The sequence below is a fragment of the Zonotrichia leucophrys genome, chromosome 1A (assembly GCF_028769735.1).
Source record: "Zonotrichia leucophrys gambelii isolate GWCS_2022_RI chromosome 1A, RI_Zleu_2.0, whole genome shotgun sequence".
Classification (NCBI taxonomy): domain Eukaryota; kingdom Metazoa; phylum Chordata; class Aves; order Passeriformes; family Passerellidae; genus Zonotrichia; species Zonotrichia leucophrys.
This window is the reverse complement of record NC_088170.1, coordinates 24,182,627-24,209,080: the sequence shown is the minus strand read 5'-3', so window position 1 is coordinate 24,209,080 and position 26,454 is coordinate 24,182,627. Positions and strand designations below refer to the sequence as shown.

At 38.2% G+C, this 26,454-nt stretch overlaps 1 protein-coding gene across 1 annotated transcript in view; it reads left to right on the top strand.

Moving 5' to 3' along the window:
- Positions 1 to 26,454, top strand: part of PTPRR (protein tyrosine phosphatase receptor type R) — a 138,765-nt gene that overhangs the window by 2,748 nt on the left and 109,563 nt on the right. Inside the window, exon 2 of the mRNA XM_064701941.1 lies at positions 11,322 to 11,626. Coding sequence (XP_064558011.1) covers positions 11,322 to 11,626 — 305 coding nt within the window. The remainder of the gene's footprint in view (positions 1 to 11,321; positions 11,627 to 26,454) is intronic.

The window sequence follows — 26,454 nt, the reverse complement described above, 5'->3', positions numbered from 1 at the left end:
GAACCTTCCACTTACATTATGCATTGCATGAGAGAGTGCATGACAGCGTAGGTTATACTCTCTTTTAGTATGTATGATCTAATACACATGTTCTTGCAATAAAAACCTGGTGTATCCCAAGGTGACTAGGAGGCACTGTCTCCTTGTAGAAGAATGGCAGATAGTAGGAAAAACACAAAGTGATGCATTAGACTAACTTGTAATTAGAGAGCCATATGAGTCATGCACATTACTCAATTAATTACCTCTTTCACCTTATTTTATTTTTTAGGGAATTTTAAAAATAAAATTAAAATATGTGTATTCAGTTACTGGAGGTTTGTGATTCTGTGAAATAGAGTAGGAAAACCAACCTGACCAGTTGGTACTCCAAAACTTAACAGCTATCAATCACAGTCTGAATGCATCACCTACCTTGCATTAAAAACCTCTCTTGAAGAAAGCATTTTTGCAGAATTTGCTTTTAGGATAAACAAATCCTGGTCCTGCAAAAGCAGAAAGTTAACAACTGATTATTTGGTCAGGTCATCATGTCATGGTTTTTTGAGAAAGGTCTTACACTATCTTGCTAAGAGCTTCTATTACCTCATTTTATTATTCTCTCCAGCAGTGAAGACATGCATTGCCAGCCTTTAATCAATATGAACCAATGCTTTGCTGCTGGCCTTGTCAGAGAGGAGGTGTGTAGATCCTTGTCTCCACCTCTTGATGGATCCGTTCTTCCAGGCCCTCAGAGGAATCACATTTTATCTTTTTTGGGCAATGCTGTAGTAGCAGGAGGTTTGCTTATATCAAAACTGAAGTTTCTTTGACCACAAAGTAACACTCCTTTGGGTAGAATTTGCTAGGTAGAAGTGTATGTTATAAATATGCTAGACTGGTTCTCACACAGCTCACAGGGTGTCCTGACTAAGTTCTGCTGAGTTCAGCTTTCCTGGTCACGCATGCACTGTGTGATATTGTCATGGTTGGAAATTGATCGAGTGCACTGCAGTTTCTACTTAGGTGTTGGGCAGGCCTATTTTCCCTAAAATGCACAAGCTCTGAACAAAAGTAAAAGAATCTGGAGACTGTACTTTTAGGGTTGAGGTGAGATCTGCATAAAACACATTTGCCATCAGATCCATTTCAGTAATCTCATACTAATGAATGAATAATTCTAGGTTCCAAATACATTTAGAGTGAAAGTGAAGGAGCTATTGATTTAAAAAATGAATAACATTACACTAACATAATCTAAATGAAGCTGGTTCTTATAATTGCCTTCTTTAAAAACACATTGCTGGCCATGAGTGGGTGTTTTTACTAGAAGAGTCTTTTCTGTCTTTTATTAGTAGGGACTCGTGGATAATCAGAGGGTAGTCATCTGTCTCTTCAAAGATTCTGTTGGGGGAAAAACAGTTTTATAATTCATTATCTGACTTCATATTTTTGAGGAAGTATTTAGTTGGAAAAGAGGCTCATCATATTTTTACATGTGGAAATTCTTGCTATTCATAATTTTAAAAGGCATCATCTTCCATGAGAGATTTATGTTCAGTACATCCATTAGGAAATTATTGAAGTTTGTGGTCTTGGAATCTCTGACTAATTCCATTTGTTGTACTATAAGGACGACTAAAACATCTTAGACAGTGAATGTGTGTTTGAGCTTCTCTGGAGAGCAAAGTGGGAGAGTTGCTGAAAGTCCATGAATTAGGCTCTTGGGGGGCTGTCTCTCTAGAAGGAGGCTAATGACATAACTTTGTGGCTCTATTTGGTGGCAGGCCCCCCTCCACTGGGGTGTTACAATGATTGCTGTGGGGAATTATATAGAAGCATAGGGCTCTTACTTGATAAAGCACAGTCATTGTGCTGTAGGATTTTCAGCATGGCTTCAGAATAAATACTTGGAGAAGTTAATAAGATCTGCCCAGAAATCCTCAGTAGGATTTTTTAGAACAATACTGCTGTAAAAGAAAGCCAAAACTTTAGGACTGGCGTTGACTTTGCTTCACAACAGCTATAGATTTCCATGGAAATACAATTTATTTCCTTGAAATGCCATGTATTTACATCCATCTTATGCAGAGCAGTATTTATCCATAACCTTCATTGGAAAAATGACAGTAATCACAAAATTAGAAAATTATTGCATCAGTTTCTTGCACCTTCTGGGAAAAAAATTTGACAGGAGTCTATGTGGTACATTAGTGCCAGGCATAAGTATGGCAGAATACTTAAGTGCCTTTGGGACTACTAGCTCATCTTTTAATTCACATGAGTAGACCTAGTGAAATCAATGGTCTATGGTATCTAGTTTCAGTATTGATGTATCAGGCAGCAGGCCCATGAAATGAGATGCAAAGTGTCTTTTTGAAAAAGATACCACTCATATGCTTAATCCTGATTCACTATAGCTGTGGATATTTTTGGCCAGGGCATTTTTTTTCCTACAGAAAAGAACAAATTTAGCAAAAATAAATTTCCAGTTGTTTCTATTTTCAACAGATTGCTTATTAGAAAAGGAAAAAAATCCTTGCAATCATCTCTCTCCTTTCATCCCTCCCTCCCTCCTTCTCTTGTGGGTACTCCCACCCTCACCACACGTGCATGTGTGTGTGCCCTTTCTTGCTCTCACAGCTACAAACACACGCATAAAGAATCATTTATATTCCTGCTCACATAGATACATACATTTTGTACTACTTTATTTTGTCTGAAATTTTTGGTCAAAAAATTGTTTTGGGAAACCAAAATATTTTTCTGAATGTTGACAATTGTCCTATCCTTTCTTGCTTAGATGAATGTTTACAATTGTCCTATCCTTTCTGCTGGAAAAGGCCTGGACTTTGGTTATTGGACCTAGCTAGGAGAGCATGGGAACCCTTCCCATGTAGGAATGTGACCTACTAGTTCTGTAATGGGATGTAGCCATTGCTAGTAGCAAAGCTGTAAGTTTTGTCCTGATTTGCAAGGCCTTGTGATTAGTATTTGATATATTTAATATTAAATCTGACTTTTGCTCATACCTTTGCTGGTGATTTTTGATCAATCTCAAGCACGATCACACCTGGTCTGTCCAAGCTTTCCTTGACCTGCTTGTTTTGCTTGGGTTAGGTCTGACAGCAGGTTTTCTACTTAAGCAAGCATTTGTATCTGTTTTGATTTTTTTGTGTGTGTGTGTGGTACAACTGTAGTATACACAGGAGCAGTAACAAAGGCTTGGTAGAACAGCAGAGGCTTGAGGAGTGGAGGCACAGGATGTTTTGTTAGACGAGTGCGGGTGTGGGATGATAAGAGATAGAGCATAATCTTGGCACTGAAGACTCCATGGTAGAAAAAGCTCAGTAAAAGGTAAAAATGTGGACCTGGAGCTTGAGAAACCGGTTTTAGACATTAATGAAGAGAACTAAGAGATTGTATCTAACATACATATGTGGCACCTTTTATAGTAAGTTCAGATATGACCTGGAGCTGTAGACCCACTGAAGACCAACTGAAGAAAGAGGAAGTATAAATGCGTATTAGAAAACATAGATATATGTAGCTTCCTAAGTGGAAGGAAGAAGAGAGGAGGAAGAAAAATCCATCAGCATTAACATCATATCACTCCTGATGAAAGACTCCAGGTGCTGACAACTCCTCATAACAATGCCCATCACTAACACCAGTGGGAAACAATTGATCTGAGGACCCAGAGAAGCATGGAGTTAGGGTAATACCAGGGAAAGGAATAGACAATTTGATTGTATTGTTCCTGTAATTGTGACTTTTTCTCTATTCGTTGTTTTTCCATGAAAGTTAGATCTAGACTAACAACACTTCTTGAATTAGTTCATTAAGATTTTCACTATGCTAACTATAAACTCTTGGCTTCACTTACATGTGTAAGGTGTGCTTCATCTTTGTTTATAAAAAAGACTTGGAAAGTAACAGAGGAATTAATCTACCCAAAGGAGGCTGTGAGGAGCTATACAGCAGCATGCCTGATCATTAGGTCTAGCAGCTACTTTGAGTAAAGAATGGCTTCATTTGTATTGCACTACAGGTTTTGGCTAAAGACAAAGCAGTGGTGTTTTGGTATAAGTCTCTGCATGATGGGAACAGTCACAACATGCAAGTCCCTCTGTTATTTATGGAAAGTAGTTTTCTAAGTGAATTCTTTTGTCAATTCAAAACTTCATGTATTACCAAAGCAGCAAGTAGATTTGTTTTTTTCCCTTTTCAGATTTCCCTGGTGTACCTCACAAAAGCACTTATGAAAGTATGTTCTGTTGCCCAGCTAATGTTCAAGTAGTATTTTAGCCACTGTTTTAACTGAATTTTATTGGCAATAATTTTTGGTGCCCCATGCTAAAGCTCAACAGCAGTTTATGTTTGGCTAAAAGTGCATAACTTTATGCAGATGAGATTTAGGTTTAATTGATGTACAATTTTGCTGACAGCGAGATATATTGTTAGGTAGACAGTACAGATGCAAAGCATATTGCCTCCAGACAGCTTTTGTTTTCATTTTTGTTTTCAATATAATTTAAAACCTTTACATTTTCCAGGTTCTATGCTGACTCCTTTTAGTATGTTTGTTGGTTTGTTTGTGTTTTTTCTTTTCTCTTGGTAATGTAGATGAAATAGGGAGAAAGCAATAGATTTTCTGTCTTTTGAAGGCAAAGCCAAAGCCAAAGGAAGGTCCTGTTGCATGCACCAGAAGAGACAACTTTCACAGTCCAGAACAGACAGAAGTCTTCTAAACCTGCAGCAGTGTTTGTGCTATGTCTAGAATTACCAACAGTTAGCATTTTCCTTAGGATCATTGCTGTTGTAACTCCTGAGGGTTAGAACCATGCTCATAAATGGTCAGCATGATAATAAGCATTTTGGCACTTAAGCATTTTTTTTTCTCCTTTCTATGGGACAAGACCTCCTTGGTCCTTGTATAGACAAGAGACAACTGCAAACTCTGCTCTGAATGGGAGTCCATTTCTATCTGGATGTTCTAAAAAGAGGCAGGGAATGAATCTCCCAGCTGTGAGAACTTTGGTGTTACTGGAGAGATTGATCATTGGTCTGCATAAGTACATTGACCTGCATCTCACAGTGACTAGGATAGCTGCTCAGCAGGTAATAAACCATGGTGCAAGACATGATAAAGCCAAGCCTGTCCAGTCTGGGCCCCATTTATAGGTTTGAAGGAATTTTGTAAGGGACAGAGAGCTTCTTTCAGAGTGGTGAGCCAAACAGAAAGGAAAAAAGCATGGGGAGCTCAGGGTACAAAATTTAATTACCAAAATTTGGTAAGTATTTTTGTTATTGAAAATGAGAAATTACTTGGCAACAGCCTTAAGTACTGTAACTCAAATTGCATTTGAATTAAATTTATCTTTGAAAGCAATCCATCAAGTTTCAGCGTGTTTTTCCCTTATGAAATGAGTCTGCATTTTATGCTTTTTTCCATTCAATTTCCAGCTTTTAGCATAGAAACCTCAAGCTGTGTAATATACCAAGTTCTTTTTACTATAAAAAGACTTCAGTGTTATTATAGTGCTAGTGTGTTAAGTGTGAGTATTAGGTACTATTGTGCATTTAAAATATATGCACTAGGTATCTATATTCATTTTTGTGTTTCATTTACTAGTCAGGTACAGCACTGCAGTGGGTTTGGGGTGGCTGCACTGCTTACAAGTAGCAAATATAGAGTATGTATCTCATTATAGAAAAATGTGACTTTTCAGGAGCATAACTTAACCAAATTTGTTCGGATTAAGATAAATAACAAGATTTAAGAAATTACCTCAAGTTGTTTTTCCAGACACACATCATTACTTTAGACACCATTATCGTGGCCCTATCAGGTTTATTTTATGTCCCACTGGGACTTTTCTTTTTCCAGTCAAATACATTTCTACTTTGTGGCTGCAGAGGATGTTAAGGGGGAGGCACCCAGCTTGAGTGCTTTTGTGTTGTTGTATCATGGTAAAATTATTTAAAGGAACCAGAGGTCTGAGACTCTGCTGTGGGAAACCTGGGGCTGAGCTGCAAGGAAAGCTTCTTTGAGAGTAGGGTGAGTAGGGAGGCATCATTTCCTTAACAAGGATGTAAGATAAAATATCTGTAAAGCTCTGATATTTTTATGTTTTAAGAAGATAAAAAATATGCTGCTGTGTTACTGGCTGATTAATGGATCTTTACTATCTTGAAGTTTTTTATCTGTCTGTTCTAGCAAAAGTGAAGTTATTTGGGAATTGGGAGTCTAATAATTTTCTGACAGGTTGCTTTGAGATAAAATGTCAATTGTCTTAAACTGTTTAGAGAGTCAAGACAGTCTAAAGAAATCTTGGGTTTTCCTCTATCTGGCAGAGGCCAACTGGAACAGTCAAAAGCCCACAACATTCAGCACATTGGATTTACTATTTATTATAGGCTTTCCTTTCTGCATATATAATGCAACTTTGTAGACAGGCTCATAAGCATGTGCTATCTAACATTCCTGTGATTTACCCATCTGTTTTCATGAGGAAATTTTGTGCTGTCCATATACTGTAATGATGTGTATATTTGATATGGAATTCTACTGTCCCATTCTCCATCAGTCTTCTGTAGATTAGATTTTTTTTTCCTCTTTTTAGTTTATGATAGAAATAGTTTTATCTTGTATGTTTCTGCAGACAACTAAAAAGATTAAGTGAACACATGTTTTGAACTATTAAGCAGAACAGCTGGATTCTGCAGAACAGGGAATTTCTTAGGGATCTGTCCAATTTTCCTTTCAGGAGGATGGCAAATGGTGGCAGTGATAGAAATACTGAAACTAGTACAAGTAATGAAGATGTTCAGATTTAGAAAGTATGCATTCTACACCACCCTGGAGCTTCTTGTTGCACTTTAATGGATGTAGTGTTATACTTGGTAGAGGTTCTAGAAGCACAGCTCCAGGGATTGGAAATGTAACTAAATCTGAGAATATCTGTAAAGAGAATACTGTTGTGCAGGAGCAGCTAAATTAAAGAAGGGACTTACAGTGGATAAACATGGAAGCAAGATCATGACAGGCTTTCTTGTTAAAAAAAAATCTAAAGAAAAGCAGTGGCATTGTGGAGCTGCAAGGAAGGAAAAGTTAACCTACAGGTAAAGAGCCGAGAAAGAAATAGCAATGTTCATCAGGAGCTAAAATCTAGTAAAGAGTGGTGACCAGTCACTACATTGTACAGAGCAGAACTGGAGGGTGGAATGAGCAGTTCAGATCAGTGGAGAATCACAGTGCAGCTTCTGTTACTAAAGCAAGCTGGAATGGTTATTACTTGATAAGTAATAGCCATTGCATTGAGGAAAGGACCGGTTGTTTTCTAGGAGCAAAACAGACCTGCTACTCATAAAGGTCTGGTGTGGGTTTGAAATTAACCATTGATTATTGTTCACTTTGGAATAAAATTTCTCTTGACATGAAGATGGCTGCATTGAGCTGAGAGATAGGTGAAGACTCAGTATTTTTTTGGATAGAAGAAATAGCATGGAATCACAATCTGACATCTAGTCTGTTCTCAGTGCTGAGGCAGAATAAACCATAATTCTTTGTAAATACACTTGAGGGGAGACAATTTTAGGAGAAGGAATAAAATTATTATAGTTAATAGATAATAGCCGCACTATATTTCAAGTGAGTGAATATTTCAAATGAGTCATAAATAACTCTACATCCTGAAGTAGAGTTCAAACAGGGTAGTGTGAAGAGAATATCAGAACATAATTGTGGATGAAGTTTGCTAAGCTTATTGAAGAGAAACCTCTGGGAATTATATTTTTGAACCTTTTCCTAAACCATATTTACTGAATTTTTGTGTGTGTTGGAATATCTGAAGCTTAAAAGGCACCAAAATCAGTTCCTCATAGCTTCTGACAGTTTCCCTGGTGGCTGCAGAGAAGCATATTCTTTTTTTGTAGAAGTGCATAGTTTGATATAGGAATCCCAGTCTTCTCTCCCTCGAGGGTTGGAGAGTGGAAATATTTGAAGGTGTTATGTAGCAGAAGTACTGGTATTTCTAACTCCTTAATTCTCCACGTGTCTGGTTGGTGCCTAATTGTTTGTGTTTGGGGCTGAAGTCTGGAGGGTCAAGAAGGAATATATTATCACTTCATCAAATTGAGAGGAAGTTTAGGTGTTTGGGTTCCCCTGTAGTACCAAGGATGGCCATTTCTGAGGGTCACCCGAGGCATCCATGGCAGTCTGGGAGCCAAGGTCTGGTAATCGTTAGGGCCTTATACACAGTCATCTAAGTATAGTGGAGTTTTTCGCATGGGGCACTGTGGATGCTTGTAACTTACTTAAGATACTGGGGCTATGTGGACTTCCCTGATAAACAAATTCATTGTGGTAATTTTTTTGGAACATATTTGAACATCTGAATGCTTAGCTGATGAAAATAAAATTGCGTGAGTATAAAGTGTAATGTTATGTAATTAGACATTAATTTCTCATTACTACAGGTTAAACAATATATTTCATTGTCCATCTTGAAAATCTTCTACAATGAACCTTGTTTGGCTGCAGGGCCTGGTGCTACTGATGTGATATTTAGCATTCTAATGGAAGCAAGTCTGGGATTTAGAAGCAAATGGTGATTCTGCTGTTTAAAGTATTGAGATTCAAGGACAAATGAGCTTTTTCAGTAGTTCCTTTAACTATTTTTTCAGTCAAAAATATTCAGGGGAGAATTTAAGCTGGTAGTTAATTGTATTTTTTTCTGCTCCATTCAGTGAAAATAATGAAATAAAGAGGGAAAGTTGGAATACTGAAGTGGGTAGAAAATGCCACACAAAGAATTGAAGAAGAATCACAGCTGGTTTGATACTCTCAGAAACAAAGGAGCAGGAATGAAGGAAGCAAAGAAGACTCACCAAATGTGTTGGTGGTTACATTCCTTTGTCTTATCTATGATCAGTTTTGAAATACTGGTTTTCTGTGAAGGAGACATGAAAATAAATACTGGAAAGAGATGACTGTGAGAAGTAGGTGATAATGAGAAGTGCTGATGCTTCTTTTTTTTTATTTTGTCACTGACACAACTCTCTAAATTGCTATTTAAGACCAGTGCTTAGGATTTTATCAATGAAGCCAACACCCACAAAGCTTAATGAGAACCCAGCATGTTTAACAAGTTTTGAAGTTCAGCTCTCTTTAAGACTATAGTCTGCAGTTTCTCTTTTTTTTCTCCTGCTTTCAGATGTCTTTGCAATCAAAACCTGATGAGAACTGAAAACATGTGACCTCAGTAGTTATCGAGGAGATTTTGTTTGTTTCAGCCATTTGAAAGAGTAGTCTTAGATTTAGCATTTTACTTTATAATAGAGGATCTGTGTTCTGTCTTTTTACTATTGATTTTCTGTTCATGTACATTATAAATTGCTTCACTGCCTACTGACAGGGACCCACTTATTCCAGAGAATGCATTTCTCAATGATGCAAAGCAATACTATAGCACAGATAAGGTATTGTCCTTGATTTCCCTGACTGAAATTTCATGAGGAAATTAGGTCAACAGAATGTAATTACCTACACTGAAACCTCCTAAGGGCACTGGGTAGAGCTGTGCAAATGACTGATTATTTTGATTTGCTTACAGGAGCAAAAAAATCAGAGGAAAAATTCAGTTTGAATAGAACAAATTGATTTCTTGTTCACCCTGCATTGAAATGTTGTTGGTGCTAAGCTGGTCTTCATAGCTCATTATGAGAATTAAAATAAGATTGATTTTATGTTTTTTTAACTAAAAGTCAGCTCTCAAATTTAACATTGCCATTAAGTTCTGCAGCATCTGAAGAGGAAATTCCAGGCTGATCAGAGTGAGCTCTCTGGGTGCACTTCTCTCAGAACACAAAGTCCCTTTTCTACCATGCTGGGTCTCTTAGAGTTTTTTTCTGGAGGTGACTAATGCAGCTTCAGTTACTTTTTATCTGTGAGGCAGCTGAGCCTTGCCTGTTTTTCTGGTCACATAGACTGCCTTCCAGACTGGGAGCCCAACTGTAGCTTTTCTGTTCAGCATAAAGGCACTGAAGATTCACTATTGTTCATCCATGAAAAAAAAAAGGAAAACAAAACAGAAAACCAAATAAAAATTTAGTCTTAGTTCCTCTTATAAAGGCATCATCAGGAAGTATTTTGTCCTTCAAAAGATATCTTTTTTTTCCTAACACATAATTAGTTAAACCCATGTAATTACAGAATCATAGAATGGGTAGGGTTGGAAGGGACCAGTGGAATCATATGGTCCAACCTCCCTGCTCAAGCAGGGTCATCTGAGAGCACTCTGCACAGGATTTCATCCAGAGTGTTCTTGAGCATCTCCAGTGAGGGAGACTCCACAACCCCTCTGGGCAATCTCTTTCAGTGCTCACTCACTCACAGAGCAAAGTAGTTCTTCCTCATATTCAGGTGGAACTTCCTTGTCCTTCAGTTTCTGCCCATTGCCTCTTCTCCCATGGCTGGGCACCACTGAGAAGAGCCTGGAAACCTCCTCTTGACACCCTGCCTTCAGATACTGACAGACATTGATGAGGTTGTCTCTCAGCCATCTCGTCTCAAGGCTGAACAGGCCCAACTCTCTCTAACTCCTCGTTAGCAATGCTCAAGTCCCCTGTCTGCAGTTCCCTAATGTAAGGGACAAAGAGAGTTCTTTGTGCCCAGCTCCAAGGTATGCAAGGTATGGCCACACACCAGTATCTCCTCTGCAGACAACCAGATGTTCCATTGGCTGGCCAGGCAATCCTCGAGTGAAGTTTGGGTCAACAAGAGTTCGCATAAGGAGTTAAAAGATCTCCTGATATAAGCAGCTGAGAAAATAATGTAGAATTGGGATTATGGACTCATCTGAATTTTAAATTTGATTTTTTGATCAGGTTCTTTAGCTCTTCTCCTAAGTGCCCATTTATAACATGATCACTGCTATTCTCATCTTTGGTATTACTGAGTGACAAAATGTATCAGTAAGTTGACTGCATAAGTTTTGTGTTTGAAGTTAATATCAATACAGAAGTTGAACTTGGCTCAGCATGTGTTCTGCTTTTGTATATAATTTTTTTAACTGTACCCATGGCTGGAAATATAAATAACGTTTTTAAAGCCCCGTGGGAATGAGCTTAAGAATGTGGTACGCTTCACATACTTAATAGACTCTGTAGTCTTGTTAATCTATTGCTATAGAAAACACATTGTAAGATGTTAAGTGAACTCTTGTATTCCAAAAATACTTTTCTGAATTTCTCAGAACGCAAAGGTCTCATTGAATTTCCAGTGCCATGTACAGAATAGCCAAGAGAGACATTCTAAACTTACTCTTCTCTTTCCACAGGCTGCTTTTCCGGAGACAGTGATCACTTTTTGGCAATTCATCAGCGAAAGAGTGGAAAACCTGTGTTTATTTATCACCATGTGGAGAGTGTGGAGAAAAGTTTGGATACAGACAGCTATAAGGATTCCAAACAAAATTTCCATTCTTCTTCCCACACCAAAATAAGCAAGTTGCACCCTGCAATAATTGTTAAATCCGCCTTCCCCAGGTCTGTTTATGACCCATCCCTCAATCTCTTAGCAATGACTGGTCAAGATTTGGAAGTGGAGAATCTTCCCATTCCTACAACGAATGTGATTATTGTGGTAAGTGACTTTTTATGGGTTTTGGAGGGGTTTTTTAGAGTAAGTTTTTTAGAATAAATTTTTATTTTTTAGAATAAATATGCCTGTATTTAAATAAAGACAGATTGCAACTTTGGGTAGCCTGACTGATCATCTAAATCCAAATAATGACCTTTTATCTTGAATTTCTTCACTTTGGTGGAATTTGCATTTATATAATCACACTCTGATTAACAAACAATCTGCTGGACCAGTGCAGAAAATAGCCTCTCTGTAGGTAAAGATCTTACCTTTCCTCAAATGCTGTTGATCCTCTTGTCTTGACTGATGTTTGAACGTTTTTTTCTGGATAGGCTTTAAACTTATTCTGCATAAGTCACAAGAAAATGTACTTCAGAGAACTATTCTGCAGAGGCAGTGAGGTTTTAAAAGGGTGACATAAAGGTTTCATTCACTTCTGTTCCTCAAAAAAAAAAAATCCTGTTTCTTGCAAAGAGTAAGAACTTTGTTGGTGTATGCACTTCTTCCGGGACACATGGATTGGGGACCCTCCAGTGTCAGTTAACTCTGTGTGTGACCTTTCCCATTCTGAGGATGATGATGGCAGTGCTCCCTCCTGCAGTGAAGGGCCTGTCAGTTTAACCATATCCTGGTGCTGCCCTGCTGCATCCTCACCCTTCAGGCCCGTGGAGCAGCCTGCTGTCAGGAGAGCTGTCCTTGGTGGGATGCACGGTACAGTCTGTATGTGTTCTGCATAGACACTGCTTTCCTCACCCCCATGCGTGGGCAGCTCTCCTTGATTCCTGGAGGGAAGAAGAGCCACTTGTGCACTCATTAGAGGGAACTAAAAAAGATTAAAGTGAAACCTGTAAATTGCTTGTTTCAGAGGAAGATGAGAGATTAAAAGAGAATGGACTTTACAAACAAGGAAAAAAAGAGCACAGAACACAAGAGCATGTCAGCACAGCAAGTGTTTCAGAATCCCATACGAGTTCCCTGTATGGTACTCTAGACATCTGCCCTCATGAATGCTCCAAGTGCAATAGAGTAGTGACAATGAAAAGAATAATCAGGGTAAAAGAAAAAGATGGTAGTAGTTTTATTTGCCCATTATTAGTTTTAGCACATAAAAAGTACTGTCAGGGAACTAGGCTCAAAAAGCTGTGCCCTGGACTTGTTGCATCCCATACAAAGAAGACCTCCTCATCTGAGTTTATATGGCTAGCACTGTTAGTGTACTAGCTGTGTGGAAGTATCCATATCAGAGCAAAATAAGGGACTGTCAGTCTTGCTTTGCTGTGGACAGGCCAACTGCAGAGTCCCAATACTGAATGGTATTGATCAAGGGAAGGAGATGCCAAGCAACAGGATGTATCTATCCTCAAAGCTGGCCTGAGCCAGCAGGGCTGACTCTGTAGTGAAGGTACCTGCTCCCTTCTTTCCAGTGCAAGCATTATCTCACTTCTACTCAAGGTGTGAAACCTTTCTATTAGTGCAAGGAACTCCGAATAGGCATGGCCCTGCTTTTTTTTCATTAGATGACATTGTTACCTATGAATTGGTGTTTTACTAGGGTTTTGCACAGTTTTGGAGTCCCATGGTCCTCAAGTAGTAATGGAAGAATCCTGCAAAATATTCTAGGGCTACCCTGATTTTAGCTGACTGGCTCTGTGCCTGCATTAAAAGCTAAATGAGGCAGATTTTCAATTGGCAGATAAATTCACATTAAAAAAAGGTCCATTAAATCTGTATTAAGTTCTCATTAAGTGGCTTTGGTCTGAGGCTTTGCTACTGCATTTCTAGGATGGAACTGCTGCTCTGAAGCCTTCTGTTCTGGCTGAGAACCATATGTGCTTTAAGGGGAGGTATAACAGCATGAGCTAATCATGACATGAAAGCTGTTTATTGCTTGGGTTCTTCAGCTGTCTCTGGGTGTGCTGAAGGACAGTGGTTTTGGTTTGTTTCTAATGTCATCCTTTCAGAAAAAGCCTTTGGGGAAGCATATGTTTGAGGCCAAAGTGCTGTGAGTCAGGCAGTGCATTGGACTAATCCCACCATCAGAATTTTGAAGATGCCTTCTTTAAAAGGGCAGCTGTCCCACAGCAGAGTGGTTGCCATCATCCAAGCACAGCCCTGCTCTTTCCAGGCTTCTGTATTTCAGCATTCTGTTGCCCCCTCTTGAATGTCACCTGAAGTAGATTGTAGTGTTAATGTAATTACAAAGGCAAGCTGGTTTGTTTTGAATTGCATGTGTATCACTCCCTCTTTGTTTTGAATTAGCACTTACTGCCTGTTGCTGCTTTCTGGTTTTTAATATGTGGGGCAAGTGTGAGTGTTTGTTGTTTTGCCCTGGCTGACCCTTTTTGTTCCAGCCTTTAGCAATGTTGCTGGTTGTTCAACTTGAAAGAGCAGTTGCTACTGTTAGTGCTTCCTGTAATCCAGTTACATGATTGGTGCACATTGTGATTTAGTATGAAAGCCAGCAACTTTTTTTTTTTTTTCCATAAATCTATGCTCTGTTAGCTCTGTGGAGGAGAGGAAACTGAATTCAAGCTAATTTCAGTGACTTAAGGTCCATTTTCTTCATGATTAAAGTGGAAAGGCAGGGTAAATGGATGCCTAGTGCAGAACTATTACAAGGTTGCATTTTGTGCTAAGGACTAAACCATCTGACAAGGAAAATGTTGCCAATGCTCAGCAGAGTGCTATGAAGCCAAGAATTCTGCAGGTATTTTGTCAAAAAAGCAATGTTTTGTGACTAACAATAAAGAACATATTAAGAAGTAATTTTACTGAAACTGGGGATAGTGTAGTTCTTGTTTGCCCAAGTGAGGAAGAGGAGGTATTTATTTTCCGGGAGGGAGTTTTATATAATGAAAGGCAATCACATTACCTGATATTAAGTTCCTTTGTTTGTGTGTGTGTGTGTGTGTGTTGGTGTTCAGTTCACCTTGTTTATTGAAGGAAGTAAGGACAATTCAGAGCTCTTAGAGGCATTTTGACTGTTCTATAAATGCTTTAGTGCTTACCCATATGTTCTGTTTAGCTGTCTCTCTAGATGATGTGAGACTAAGTCATCTGAAAATTGCTTGGATAACATACAGAGTTACATAATTTTTTGTAATACTTGAATTTTCTATTCGAAAGCTTTTATTTTGCATTTCAGAAACCATATACTCATTGAAGGTATTAGAGAATTATTAGTGCAGTGAAAAAGTTCTCAAAATGTTTATTTATGTTTATTCCAAGTCTTTCCAATTTAGAATATAAGAATCACAAAGGTCAAGACAGTACATGGAAAGTGGGAACAGAATGTGGATAATCACTTATGATAGAAAATACCGTCTAACATACTTATTAAAAAAACCCCAAAATACAGACATATATAAACTTGAGAGAAAAGCAGAAGGACTTGTAGTAAAGGTTTCAGCTCAGACTAGGTCTAAATTATCACAATGATAATAAATTATCATGGATTGCTAAAGCATCATCCCTTGTAACCTGATGTAGTTTGGTCTGTCCAAAGCCTCTCAGGCACACAAGTGTATTGGACCAAGATTGGACCAAGGTACTCAGATGCTTTTTTCACTTGCATCCTGTGAAGTGTTTCAGAAATGTAAAGGTAATACACTTGCTCAATATATCAAAATTTTCCCTTTCACACCTCATTCTTACTATACACCTTCTTATATAAACATGAAATCTCTTGCTTAGAAATTCCACAGTGCTGTACTGTAGCTAAAATTCAGCTCATCTCTTAATTTTTTGTTTGATTTACATGAGTGTTACTGAACTGAATTGATTTAATTAGTTTCTTTCAGTTAATGTCAATGGCACATATGATTCACAGACAGATACAGATCTTTTCTTTGCCTTTTCCATGGCATTTTGTGTAGGGTTGTATTCCTCAGAGCTATAGCTTTCCCATATCATCACATTTATTTTGTCTCAAAATAAATGTGTCTTATTTACTTTCAAGCATGCTGAAGAGCACAAGTAAGAACTTCAGGTGTTACTACTTTGAGAGAGATTCAGTGGAAGAATAAAGCACAACAACATATGTATCTGTAATAGATATTCATGTGGAAACCAGATATTTGGGCTGGTATCTATTAAGATATCGAGCAGGTTTCTAAACGCTTTCTGGATTACTAGGGAGTTAATACACGTTGGAGACCATATCCAATAGGCAGACTAGATGTGATCATACTGATCTGGAGATTAGTACTGACATGAACCCCGTGTCAGTACCACATCAGTTTTCTCACAGCCAGAGAACAGTACCAGATGCATTTAAACTCCTAGTATAATACAACCTAGATATCTGCTTCAGGGTGAGTTCCCTAATTTCAAATGGCTGTAGTGACAAGATTCATATTGATGATAGTGGGTGCTTAGGCAGAGCTGCACACTGACTACCTATTTGTATATACTCGTACACACACACAGACATTTAGTGACATCTTAATCTGGAGTTGATCCCAGCTTAAACAACACATTTTTTGTTGAAATAATGTGGAAATCCTTTCCAAATCTGGGCACTGTTCAAGTAGGTGGGCTTCTTCTGGGTGGTTTGGGTATCTGAAAACCATGTGGCTGTGAAACCACAGCAGAACTGCTTTTACACTTACGTCACATTCATCCCACAAGTACTGCTGTATTTCTCTTATATAATTTTCTTCATACTACATACTCAGAAAAGATGCATCTTTTGCTCACTTGATGACATGGCCTTAGATGTATAAGTTTATTTCTCCTTTAATTCCCCATATCCTGATGTGTCAGGTTTAGTTTCCAGCGTCAAAGCCCAGAATTTGTCTATATTATTTGTTACTAAATTTTATTTCATCTTCCCACACCTCTTTTCTGCTGGAAATGTCTCTTTTTCTAATACTTTGTACTCTTTATGAAGTCATGGCTTCCATGTGAAATGTCGTCTCTAAGTTCCTCTAGGAGCCCACAAGGCACCCACTTGCTCCTTCCTTGAAAAGACCAGTGAGACAATGGGAGCCACACTACTATATTCCCTTTCTGCTGAGCATTGCAGTTCTCTCCACTGACTGGTTTTGTTTGGGGGGCCATAAGAACTCTATTAAAAGAACCTGATAAAAAGGTGGGGGCATCCAATACTTATAATTATTTTCAGTCCAAAAAATATTTTCCCTAGTGCGGCATCCTTTGTGAAGACATTTAATGCAGATTTCCTTTCATGAACAAAGAGCACTATGGAATTTCCATAATTTTGTAGAATTTATTTTTTACTTTTCTTTAAATGAAAAATGGATGTTTCTTCTCACTGGCAATTTGGTAATACAAGATACCTTCTTTTTCAAGGCTAAGTCACTGAGTCTTACTGAATGAGAGGAGTAGGATAGAGAGAGCCCTCCGAGTCACAGCGCTAAGTTGTCTGTGATCTTTCTGCATGCCAGAAGCTAAATGACCTTCTGAGAATCCCTTGCAAGACAATAAGATGCTCTGATAATATTTTTTCACTTATAGCTTTTTTCACTTTTTCCCCAGCTGTCCACTTTACTGACTGTTTTTTCAGAATCTCTTTTTTATTCTTTTTCCTGAATACCATGTCTTGACATAAGAGGAAGACTTCCTTTCTTCAGTTCTCTTTGTTAGGAACTCTTCCATCCCTCGTGTCGGCGTCTGCTGGCTCAGCATCCACCCAGTTAAGTAGCCCAGTAAGGCCATGCTGAGCAATCAGTAAAGGTATCTTGTTACAGGGAAATGTTACAGTCTCAGTCTGATGAATATGCATAGAAGTCTGTGAGAAGTGTCGATAGCTAAGCATGATCCATTTGACAGAAATTTAGGATTACTTTTAGGAGACCACAGAATAAAAGTAATTTTCTTTGGGACCTAGAGAAGGGAAGAGGATTGGGGGGTGTTCTTAAAGAAGAAGAGGCACTGTTTCTGTACCAAATGATTTGATGCTTTGCATCATGTGTTGCATGATATGTTATACTACGGTGAATTGGAAAGTTATTCAAAATGGTAGGTTTACCATCCCATCAATCCTGTACAGTAGTACCCTGATTTTCACGGGCATAGATGTAAACATATGTATATGTAGTTCTATGCATTTCTAGATGTGATTATGCTATATTGCAATAATAGAAGTGACTAAGGAGCTGCTTTTTTGAATACTGTGCCTGACCCTGGGGTCTCAGCCTCGAGTCCATCAAATTCTGACTCAAAAAACCCCATTTTTCTGTGTGCGTGGACAGATTATGCACAGTTTGGTGCTGCAACTCAGAGGGCTCTCTGCATCCTACTCCTCCTGGCTAATAAGAGTACCCTAAGCTCAATCCCTCTGTAGACCTTGGGAAGAGATGGTCAAAATACTTTTGAACGTACATTAAGCTAAACAATGGATTGAAAATAAGGCAAAAAATATGAGTGAGGAGAGCAAGTAGTCCATAAATGACAGGTCAATTAGTGCTGGGGCAAACAGTCAAGCTAACTATCTATGAAATATAACGAAAAGTCAAATGTCATGTTTTGTCACTGAACATCTGTTATTGCTGGCCTAAGAAAGGGCTTGGCACTAGCCCAGGCCAAGGAGGCATAAATAGAAAAACACGTCTCTGCAGTAACTTCTCAAAGGAGCTTTCTGAGGTGTAAGATCTTAGAACCTAGTGAAGTATCAACTGTATCCATCTCCATTTCCAGGTCATGTATTTGTGCAATACTTGGAATAGCAGAGGATGAGTGCCGTGCTGTTAGTGAAATTCTAAGATCTTATTATAATTACAGTGCTGAATTGTTAACAAGCTCTAAATGTTAGTCACACGTTTCAAGAGTGGGCAGTATCAGCCAATACACTTAGTGTGACTGTTCCAATCACTGTTGTGTCTTTTTACATTGTGACCCCAAATATCAGGTCTCCACAGTATTTGGCTTCTAGACTCAAGTCCACCTTCTTGTGAGAGATTGATGCTCACCATTACTCCTTAAGTTATTATACTCGACGTAACATATCTGCAGCAAGCCCTGCAAATAGACCTAGTAGCCTGCAGCTCTGTCATTCTGGATTTTGTTTGCACAAAGAAATCTAGAGAGTCTGCATTAGTTGGCCTCATTTGCTTTCTGCTTCCCTCTGTGCACTTCAGCAGGGATAATTGCATACTGAACCATTAGCATGGTATTGTGTTTGCTGTCAGTCTTTGTGGAAAACAGGAATGATTGCATTAGGTTGGTTGTAACATGCTCTAAAACCTCCTTAAGGCACTTTTTTTCATCTGATTTGCAAAATGTTAAAAGAATGTTAGTAGGATATTCAGCAACCTAGTGCTTTGATTGATTATCTTACTGAAGGCAATTTTGGGGATGCTTTTATAACATTCAGTGGGATGTTGCAGAAAAGTTGTTCATATCTTTCACAAATTGCCCATATCCTCTTCAGTCACAGCATTCCTTTTCCTGCATTTTTGGTGAAGGGAAGATGTTTCTTGAAGTAATTTAATTTTTTTTTCAAAAGCTGCACTGTTTAAATCAAAAGGGGATTTCAGGAGCAGGCATGTTATATGTTTTTAAACTAAAGCCTAAACTGTCATTGACAGTTAGCCTTGGGCAGTTTCTCTAAAGGAAGTGTCAGCTATTCCATATTTCTTTCAAGTGTGTATTCATGCTACTGGCCAATCCCAGCTATAAATTAAATACCGGTGTGTGGCAGAATAGAATCTGCTTATGTTATCCCATTCCTCAAATATGTGAATTTTGTCCTCTAGGAAAAGTCTTTATTAATTGATTATTTTAAATTTTTTAAAGCATTTCTATGAAATTAAATTCAGATGCAGTTGCAGCCAAAGCAAAGATCTTCAGTGTTACTTAGGCTCTTTACCCAGGTGTAGGAGAGCTGACTTAAAGCCTTGTTTTAAAGGAGGTAGGGGAGAAAACTGAATTTGAGTTGTTTCTCATTTCACATGACCTAGTTGCTGAGCTAAGGGGTAGAGAGCACCATTTTTCTCATATTGTCAGATGAAATTATTTGTTTGCCCAAATCACATTGTTTCAAGTAACTGAAAATTCAGGGAAATATTGTTCTTGAGCTGATCCAGTACAAATATCTTGTATGTGTTTTGATTTGTTCTCCAAAAGAGGCAACCCTCCCTGCCCCCAAACAAAGCCCCCCAAGACCCCCCAGCCTTGTTTCTTACATGGCCCCATTTATTCCTCTGATTGAAAAAGGCTTCTATACTGTTTCTGTGCCATGCTGTACTGGATTCCAGAAGAAGACACAGAGATTTAGACAATAGTGGAAAGTCTTTGTCTTTTTTATGACAGTGTCCAAACTGCACTTTGGTTGTTTTGGCATTTGAGTTCAGAGGACTCCTCAGTGGTTGGAATTGCACTGACTTCATTACCTAGAACTGTACAGACAGGCTTGGACTTCAGACGTTCAGGAGGTTGCTCTACCTCTATCAATGTTCTCTTTTCCTCTTACAAGTGAGTGGAAACCTTGTACTACTGCCTAAATTGGACTAAGGAAAGGGAAAGTTTCCTGGCAAGCAGAGTTACAGGTGCCGTCACTAGATTCACACATGCTTTATGTTCAAAATAATAAATAAGCCAGATGGCCCTATTGGGATCATGAGACCCAGCAATAGAAAATTGGTGATTACTACCCACAATAAATCTATGCATTGTGTTGATAATGTTCAGGAATAAAGAATCCAGAAGCATTTAAAAATTCTTTTAGCACCCTCAGAGAACTATTTTTGTGAAAACTCAAGTCCCTTACAGAAACATTTAAAAGGCAGATAAAGGGCACTCAGATAAAAGACAGCAAGACAGCATGTGTTTCCTTATCAGTCAATGTTTTGTTGGATCTGGCAGTTCAGCCTCTGGAATAATCCTTCTGGTTCTTCACTTCTGACTTTGTTGTTAGGAAAAGTGACAGCTTCTATAAAGTTCCTTAATAGATGGTTCATAATGTGCTCCTATGTGTAACCCATTAAATATTAAGCCTTCTAAAAACTGCTTTTGAAAAGTAATTTAAAAACACATTATTTTTCTATCATCATGACATTAATATGTGATATTTTAAAACACAGTTTTAAATTTTTGAATAAGCCAAACAATACCAAACAATATTTTGGAGCAGAAGATGGTCATCTGAATTTACTTTTTAAAATGCTTCCTAGACCTAGCATTTCTGCTCTTTGACATCTCTTTTGTAAAGAGTAAATACTGGATTCTGAAATTAAATGCACAGGCTCAGATGATACTGGGGTTTAAATGTGATAGCATAGCTCTCAGGTGAATGATGTTTTTTCAGTCACCTCAATATCAAATTGGTACATGGAAAGGGAAGTAAGAAGAGAGGTACAAATTCTTCTGTCTTTTGTTTTGTTGCTGAAAGCATTAAAGGGGTGTTCACTGTCCTTCCTTTGAAGGTCAGCCATGACTGACGATTTGTAGTGGAGCTAATTCTTACTTGTCTCTGCACCACAATGAACTGGTGGACAATACTTTTAGTGGTTACAGTGCTCTAAATTGAGTATAGGATAGATGCATCATGAAGAGTGTGGGCTAAATAGTGTTTCATAGTGTAGAAAGGTGGTTGACTGCAGATGTTATGACAATGCTTATTTAAACATGAATTGTAACAGATTTACATTTGAACCTTTTTTAGCTGTTGGAACAGGGGGATAGGAATAGGGGAATGTCTGCTTTGTACAAATTTGGCTGGGATCATGTCTCCTTGGGAATAGTCATTGTTAATAAACAATGCATAGAAATAAATGACAATGTAAATGAATTTTTTTCATTTAAAATACACTAAACTGAATTTATACAATGTCACAGATTGAATTGAATTTCATTTTTTCTCCATTTTTCTCTTGGTACTTACAAAAGTACCTTGAGCACGTCCAGAGGCAACAAGGCTGGTGAGGGGCTCGGAACAAGACCTGTGAGAAACAACTGAGGGAGCTGGAGTTGTTCAGCCTGGAGAAAAGGAGACTCAGGGGTGACCTTATCACTCTCTGCAGCTCCCTGAAAGGTGGCTGTAGTCAGGGGGGTTGGTCTCTTTCTCCAGGCAGCAACTGACAGAGCCAGAGGACACAGGCTTAGGCTGCACCAAGGAAAATATAGGTTGGATATTAGGAAATAGTTTTTTACAGAAAGAGTGAACTGTCTGCCTGAGGAAATGGGGGAGTCACCATCCCTGGGTGTGTTTAAAAAAAGACTGGATGTGGCACACAGTGCCGTGATCCAGTTGAGGTGTTAGGGCTGGGTTGGGCTCAATGATCTTAAAGTTCTCTTCCAGCCTAGTCATTCTGTGTGTGATTCTGTGTGTGAATAAAGGTTATCTTTTTGCTGGTACTAATTGTACCAGTAATCTTGTTTTCTTTTTGAAAACACACTCAGGGAAGTACGGATCACTTCTTGTATGGTCCTGTGGTGTTCTGGCAGTGCTTACATCTTTCTGCTTTGTTTAGCCGAATTGTTGCTGATATGCTTTCTTTGTGCAACACATGGTATGTTTTCTAATTAAGAACACAGCTCTGGAGGCTACTCTTTACGAATGTATGTGATATTTCAATTTCATGTTTTAACAGTTTACTTTCAGGTACTGTAGCATGTGGTCTTAGAGTGGTGCTATTTTCTGAGCTGTCAGTCCTTTAAAACATAAATGTTTTGGATGAGTGGAAGAATGACCTTAAATACTGCACTCTTAGAGCCTTTCTATTCTTTAGGCAAAGTAAAGTTGCAGCAGTGTAGAAATTATATTCCTTGTTTTAGGCTGAAGATGAAAAATAAGCAGACATTGTCCCCAAAACCTTTCTCACAGACTTTCTCTGAAATGGGGTTACAGGATGCTGTGGCTCTGCCTAATTAGCTACAATAAAAGTGTGTTCATGCAATAGAAATTAACTTGAAAATTAAAATACTCCCCTTCCCACCCTCCTTTCTGTTTAAACTGTAGCTACATTAATTAGAGACCTCTCCCCTTTCTCCCTTGGCTACTCTGAAATATACTTAATTTTAAGGGCATCTGGACTGACCCTGGTAGAATCCCTGTTAAAGGGAGGCTGTGGTGGGAGAAGGGAGGGTGGTTAATAGCTGTAGGAACAGCCCTCTGGCATGCTGTATACATTTGTGATTGGGAACAAATGACTGGAGTTGGGTAAAAAGGGAATGATAAACTGCATCTGTAAAAGACCACACAAATAATGAAATAGCAAGAAATCTCTAGAATGCTGATCAATATATTAATCTAAAACAAAACAAAACAACAGCAACAGACAACAGGTAATAGAGCAATAATTTAATAGATAGATATCTGATTTGAAATCCATAGACTAAATAAAAAATCTGACTGAGGCTTAAATTTTTAAATATACTTTGTAAGAATTTGCCTGAAAATGGATATAAACTTTAATGAAATAACTGTAATGTGAGGCTTTTGGTAATGGATGAATTAGAAAACCATATGGATGCATTAAGTAGAATAATTAATGTATCATACACAAAAGTAGGACATCCATAAATTATTTATGATGTCCTCTTCATCAGTTCTTGTCTCTTTGAGTCTTAATTGAAATCCAGGGTAGCTGGATATTAGAAAAACTAGATTTTCTAGTCAGATAACAGACAACTTTCATTAAAACATTAATTAATTTTAGAAGGCTGAGGGCCTGATCCATTAAAAATACTTGCAGAACAGTGCTACTTTAGTAATGTTTGGGGTTTTTTTTCTATTTTAATTACGGTCTTCCTCTGGTCAATGCAAGTTGTGTTCTACTTTAACTTGCTCAGAAAGCATGATGGAATACTACTGTGTTTGTAAAATTAACTGTTGAATTTACCAGACAATTCCAAATGCTTCTACTGACTGTATGGTAAAGTTAAAAAACTAAGGTAATCTATTAGTTACAGTGACTGTCAGTGAGCCTGCTCTTCCAAAGACAGAGATTCTGAGGACCTTTATTAGGCAGTTCATTCTATGCCCACTCCTTCATAACAGTAGGAGCAAGGGAACACTGAAGAAAATACATTTTTGTGGGGTTTTTTTCACTTTTCTTGTATTTAAACATAATAATTTAAACTCTCATTTTATAATCTTTAATAGTGATCTAATTCCATTACTAAAATTAAATGTTTTGCATTACAAAATGAGAACATTTTATAAATGCTGAAATCAATGTGAGACTTGAGCTATAAGCTTATTCTGCCAAAGAGGTACACCTATGGCAAAATGATCAGGATTGTTTTGATAAAATACTTAAAGAAAAATTTTAACCAGGAAATGGATTTACACTATTGGTCCTAAAAATATACAAGATTCAGTCTGACAATAATATTATATAGTTAGAATAGTACATCTTTGTTGTGGTGATAAATATGCTACAAAAATGTAGAGATAGGCAGTTTATTTTCAAGTGCAGTATTTATTTCTGTGCAGGTGTTATGAGTAGGATGTTTTTATATTCAATTTTTCTTTATTCAAAGTAAGGGACTAAAGAATGTTGTAGATAATGAAAAAAACTCTTATAGTGTTATGTAAAACTATGATAGAATATATTAAGACCATCACAGAATTACCTGGGCTGGAAAAGAGCTCTGAGATCATCAAGTCCAGCCTATGACATAGCACCACCTTGTCAACCAGACCATGGCACTGAGTGCCACATCCAGTCTTTTCTTAAACACCTCGAGGGACAGTGAGCCCGCCACCGCCCTGGACAGCACATTCCAGTGCCCAGTCACCCTTTCTGTGAAGAACTTTTTCCTTATGTCCAGCCTAACCTTGCTCTGGTACAGCTTGAGTCTGTGTCCCCTTGTCCTGTTGCTGGTTGCCTGGGAGAAGAGACTGACCTCCACCTGGTTAGAGGCTCCTTTCAGGTGGGTGTAGAGAGTGAGGAACATGAAGAAGATGTCCTGGGGCACAGAGTCACATTTTAGGTCACATTTTTCAAAAAAATCCCTTAGAGTTCCAGTGCTGGGAAGTGTATTGCAGAGCATGAGGAGCAGCAGTATCAGTACTGAGTTATGGAATCCTTCTGACTCTGAGCTACTAATGCCTAAGGGCAACTTTGGTGTCTCCACATTCATGTGCCATTAAACTGATGATCAAGGACAGCTTGAACACTGACTGTGTTTCCAAGCCAGACTTGAATGTTCCCAACCGTCAATGCCACAGTCAAGCCCTTTCTTTTGTGCTCATGTAATTGATATTTCTTCTTCTGCAATGCCACCAGTTTATTTGACTGACCAGCCAAGTTTGTTCAATGTTTCTCAAGGCTTTCTCTTGGCCCACATCAAATTCACTTTTGCTTTCTACCATTATCTCTTAGTGAGTTGTAAAATAGGCTTAGCATAAAGCTGCAGGGTGTTCCAGGGGCTAGTCAGAATTTCCGTGCATGCCCTGTTTGACTCATGGGGTGCCACTTGTCCAGACTTCTGTTATGACCACAGCCCTTTAAATTAATTTCATTAAAGGTAAGAGACTTTAAACAAAAAAAACCCAGTGCTTTTGGTATGCTGCATATTCATATTTTCTGATCAATCACTGAAGAAATTAAATGCTTCAGAAAGACATATCTGATGGTTAAAAGGACAGTTCAATCAATGTGGCCTCATTAATGTCTCATGTGTTGCCAGTCCCAGTGATCCTAGCCTTTGTCAAGCAAAGTTTGGCAAATGCTGCTAGCTTTTCTTTGTCATAATGTTGTTATAACCCTTGCCATCCAATGGTCTTCTGCTATTGATCTTTGCTCTTTTGGCCATGTTACTACAATTGTATTTTCTTGAATTGTAATAGAAAGGAATTTGCTATAATCTTTGGCTCCAATACATAGCAATTTATTTTCTTGGCTGGTCTACAATGTTAAGTCTCTTCAACATAGACACTGCATCTTTGCTTTCCTAAATGTTATTCTGCCTGGAGGCTGGCTGACTCTTTCTTTTTCTTGCCCTTTTCTTTACTTGTGGATTTCTTTCAAAATTACTTTGATGGTGAGGCAATGCAAAAATACCTTCACTTTCATATCACATCAACTGTGAAACAGCTCTCTAACAGCTCATTAGTAATAGAGGGGATCACACATTCCTTGTAGCAATTGAGCTGTATGAGCTGCTGATCAAGAACCACTAAAATGAGTGAAGTCTTCTGAGTCAAAAAACTCAAGGCAGAGGTGAAAATTAATTCCCTTTTTAGAGAATTTTGAGGTAAAAAAAACAACCTCACTGGGATAAAATAAAACTATTTAAATCCTTTAACTGGGAGGTAAGGAGGGAATGAAAGTCATGTATCACAAAAATCCCAAAGCTCAAGGCTACCATGAGTGCTCAGGTTCCAGCGCCTCTTTTGTTACATCCTGGTGGGAGCTGAGAGTCACAGGGGAAATTGGTTAAATCATCCAAGTCAGGTTATTTGGTGTCTTTTATTTACATTGTAGGATGGAGATGAGATAGGCTGATGGAGGGGGAATTTTCAGTGCATTTGAGATTGGTCTTGCCTTCAATATATGGGGTTGCAAGGCCAAGTCTCTTTTAGACGCTGAAATGTTGTGCTCTTCTTTCCAGATTAGATTTTATTTAATTAGTTCAGCTGAGTGGAATCGGTAGTGTTGTTGGAAAAAGGTTTGTCTGGAAGTCTAGTCATTCAATTTATCATGTGGCATACGAGGACAAAGCAATAACTCTTCATCCTGAAGCACATACAGATCAGGGGCCTGGGCTGGGGTCTCCCACATGCAATATAAAGCTCTACCACATATCTGTTGCTTATTCTGACATAAATCAATCTTCTTAAGATCTTCAGTATGGTGTTCCTGAGTGAGATTATCAGCAATATATTATTTCTCAGCAGTATAAAACTAAAAACCTGA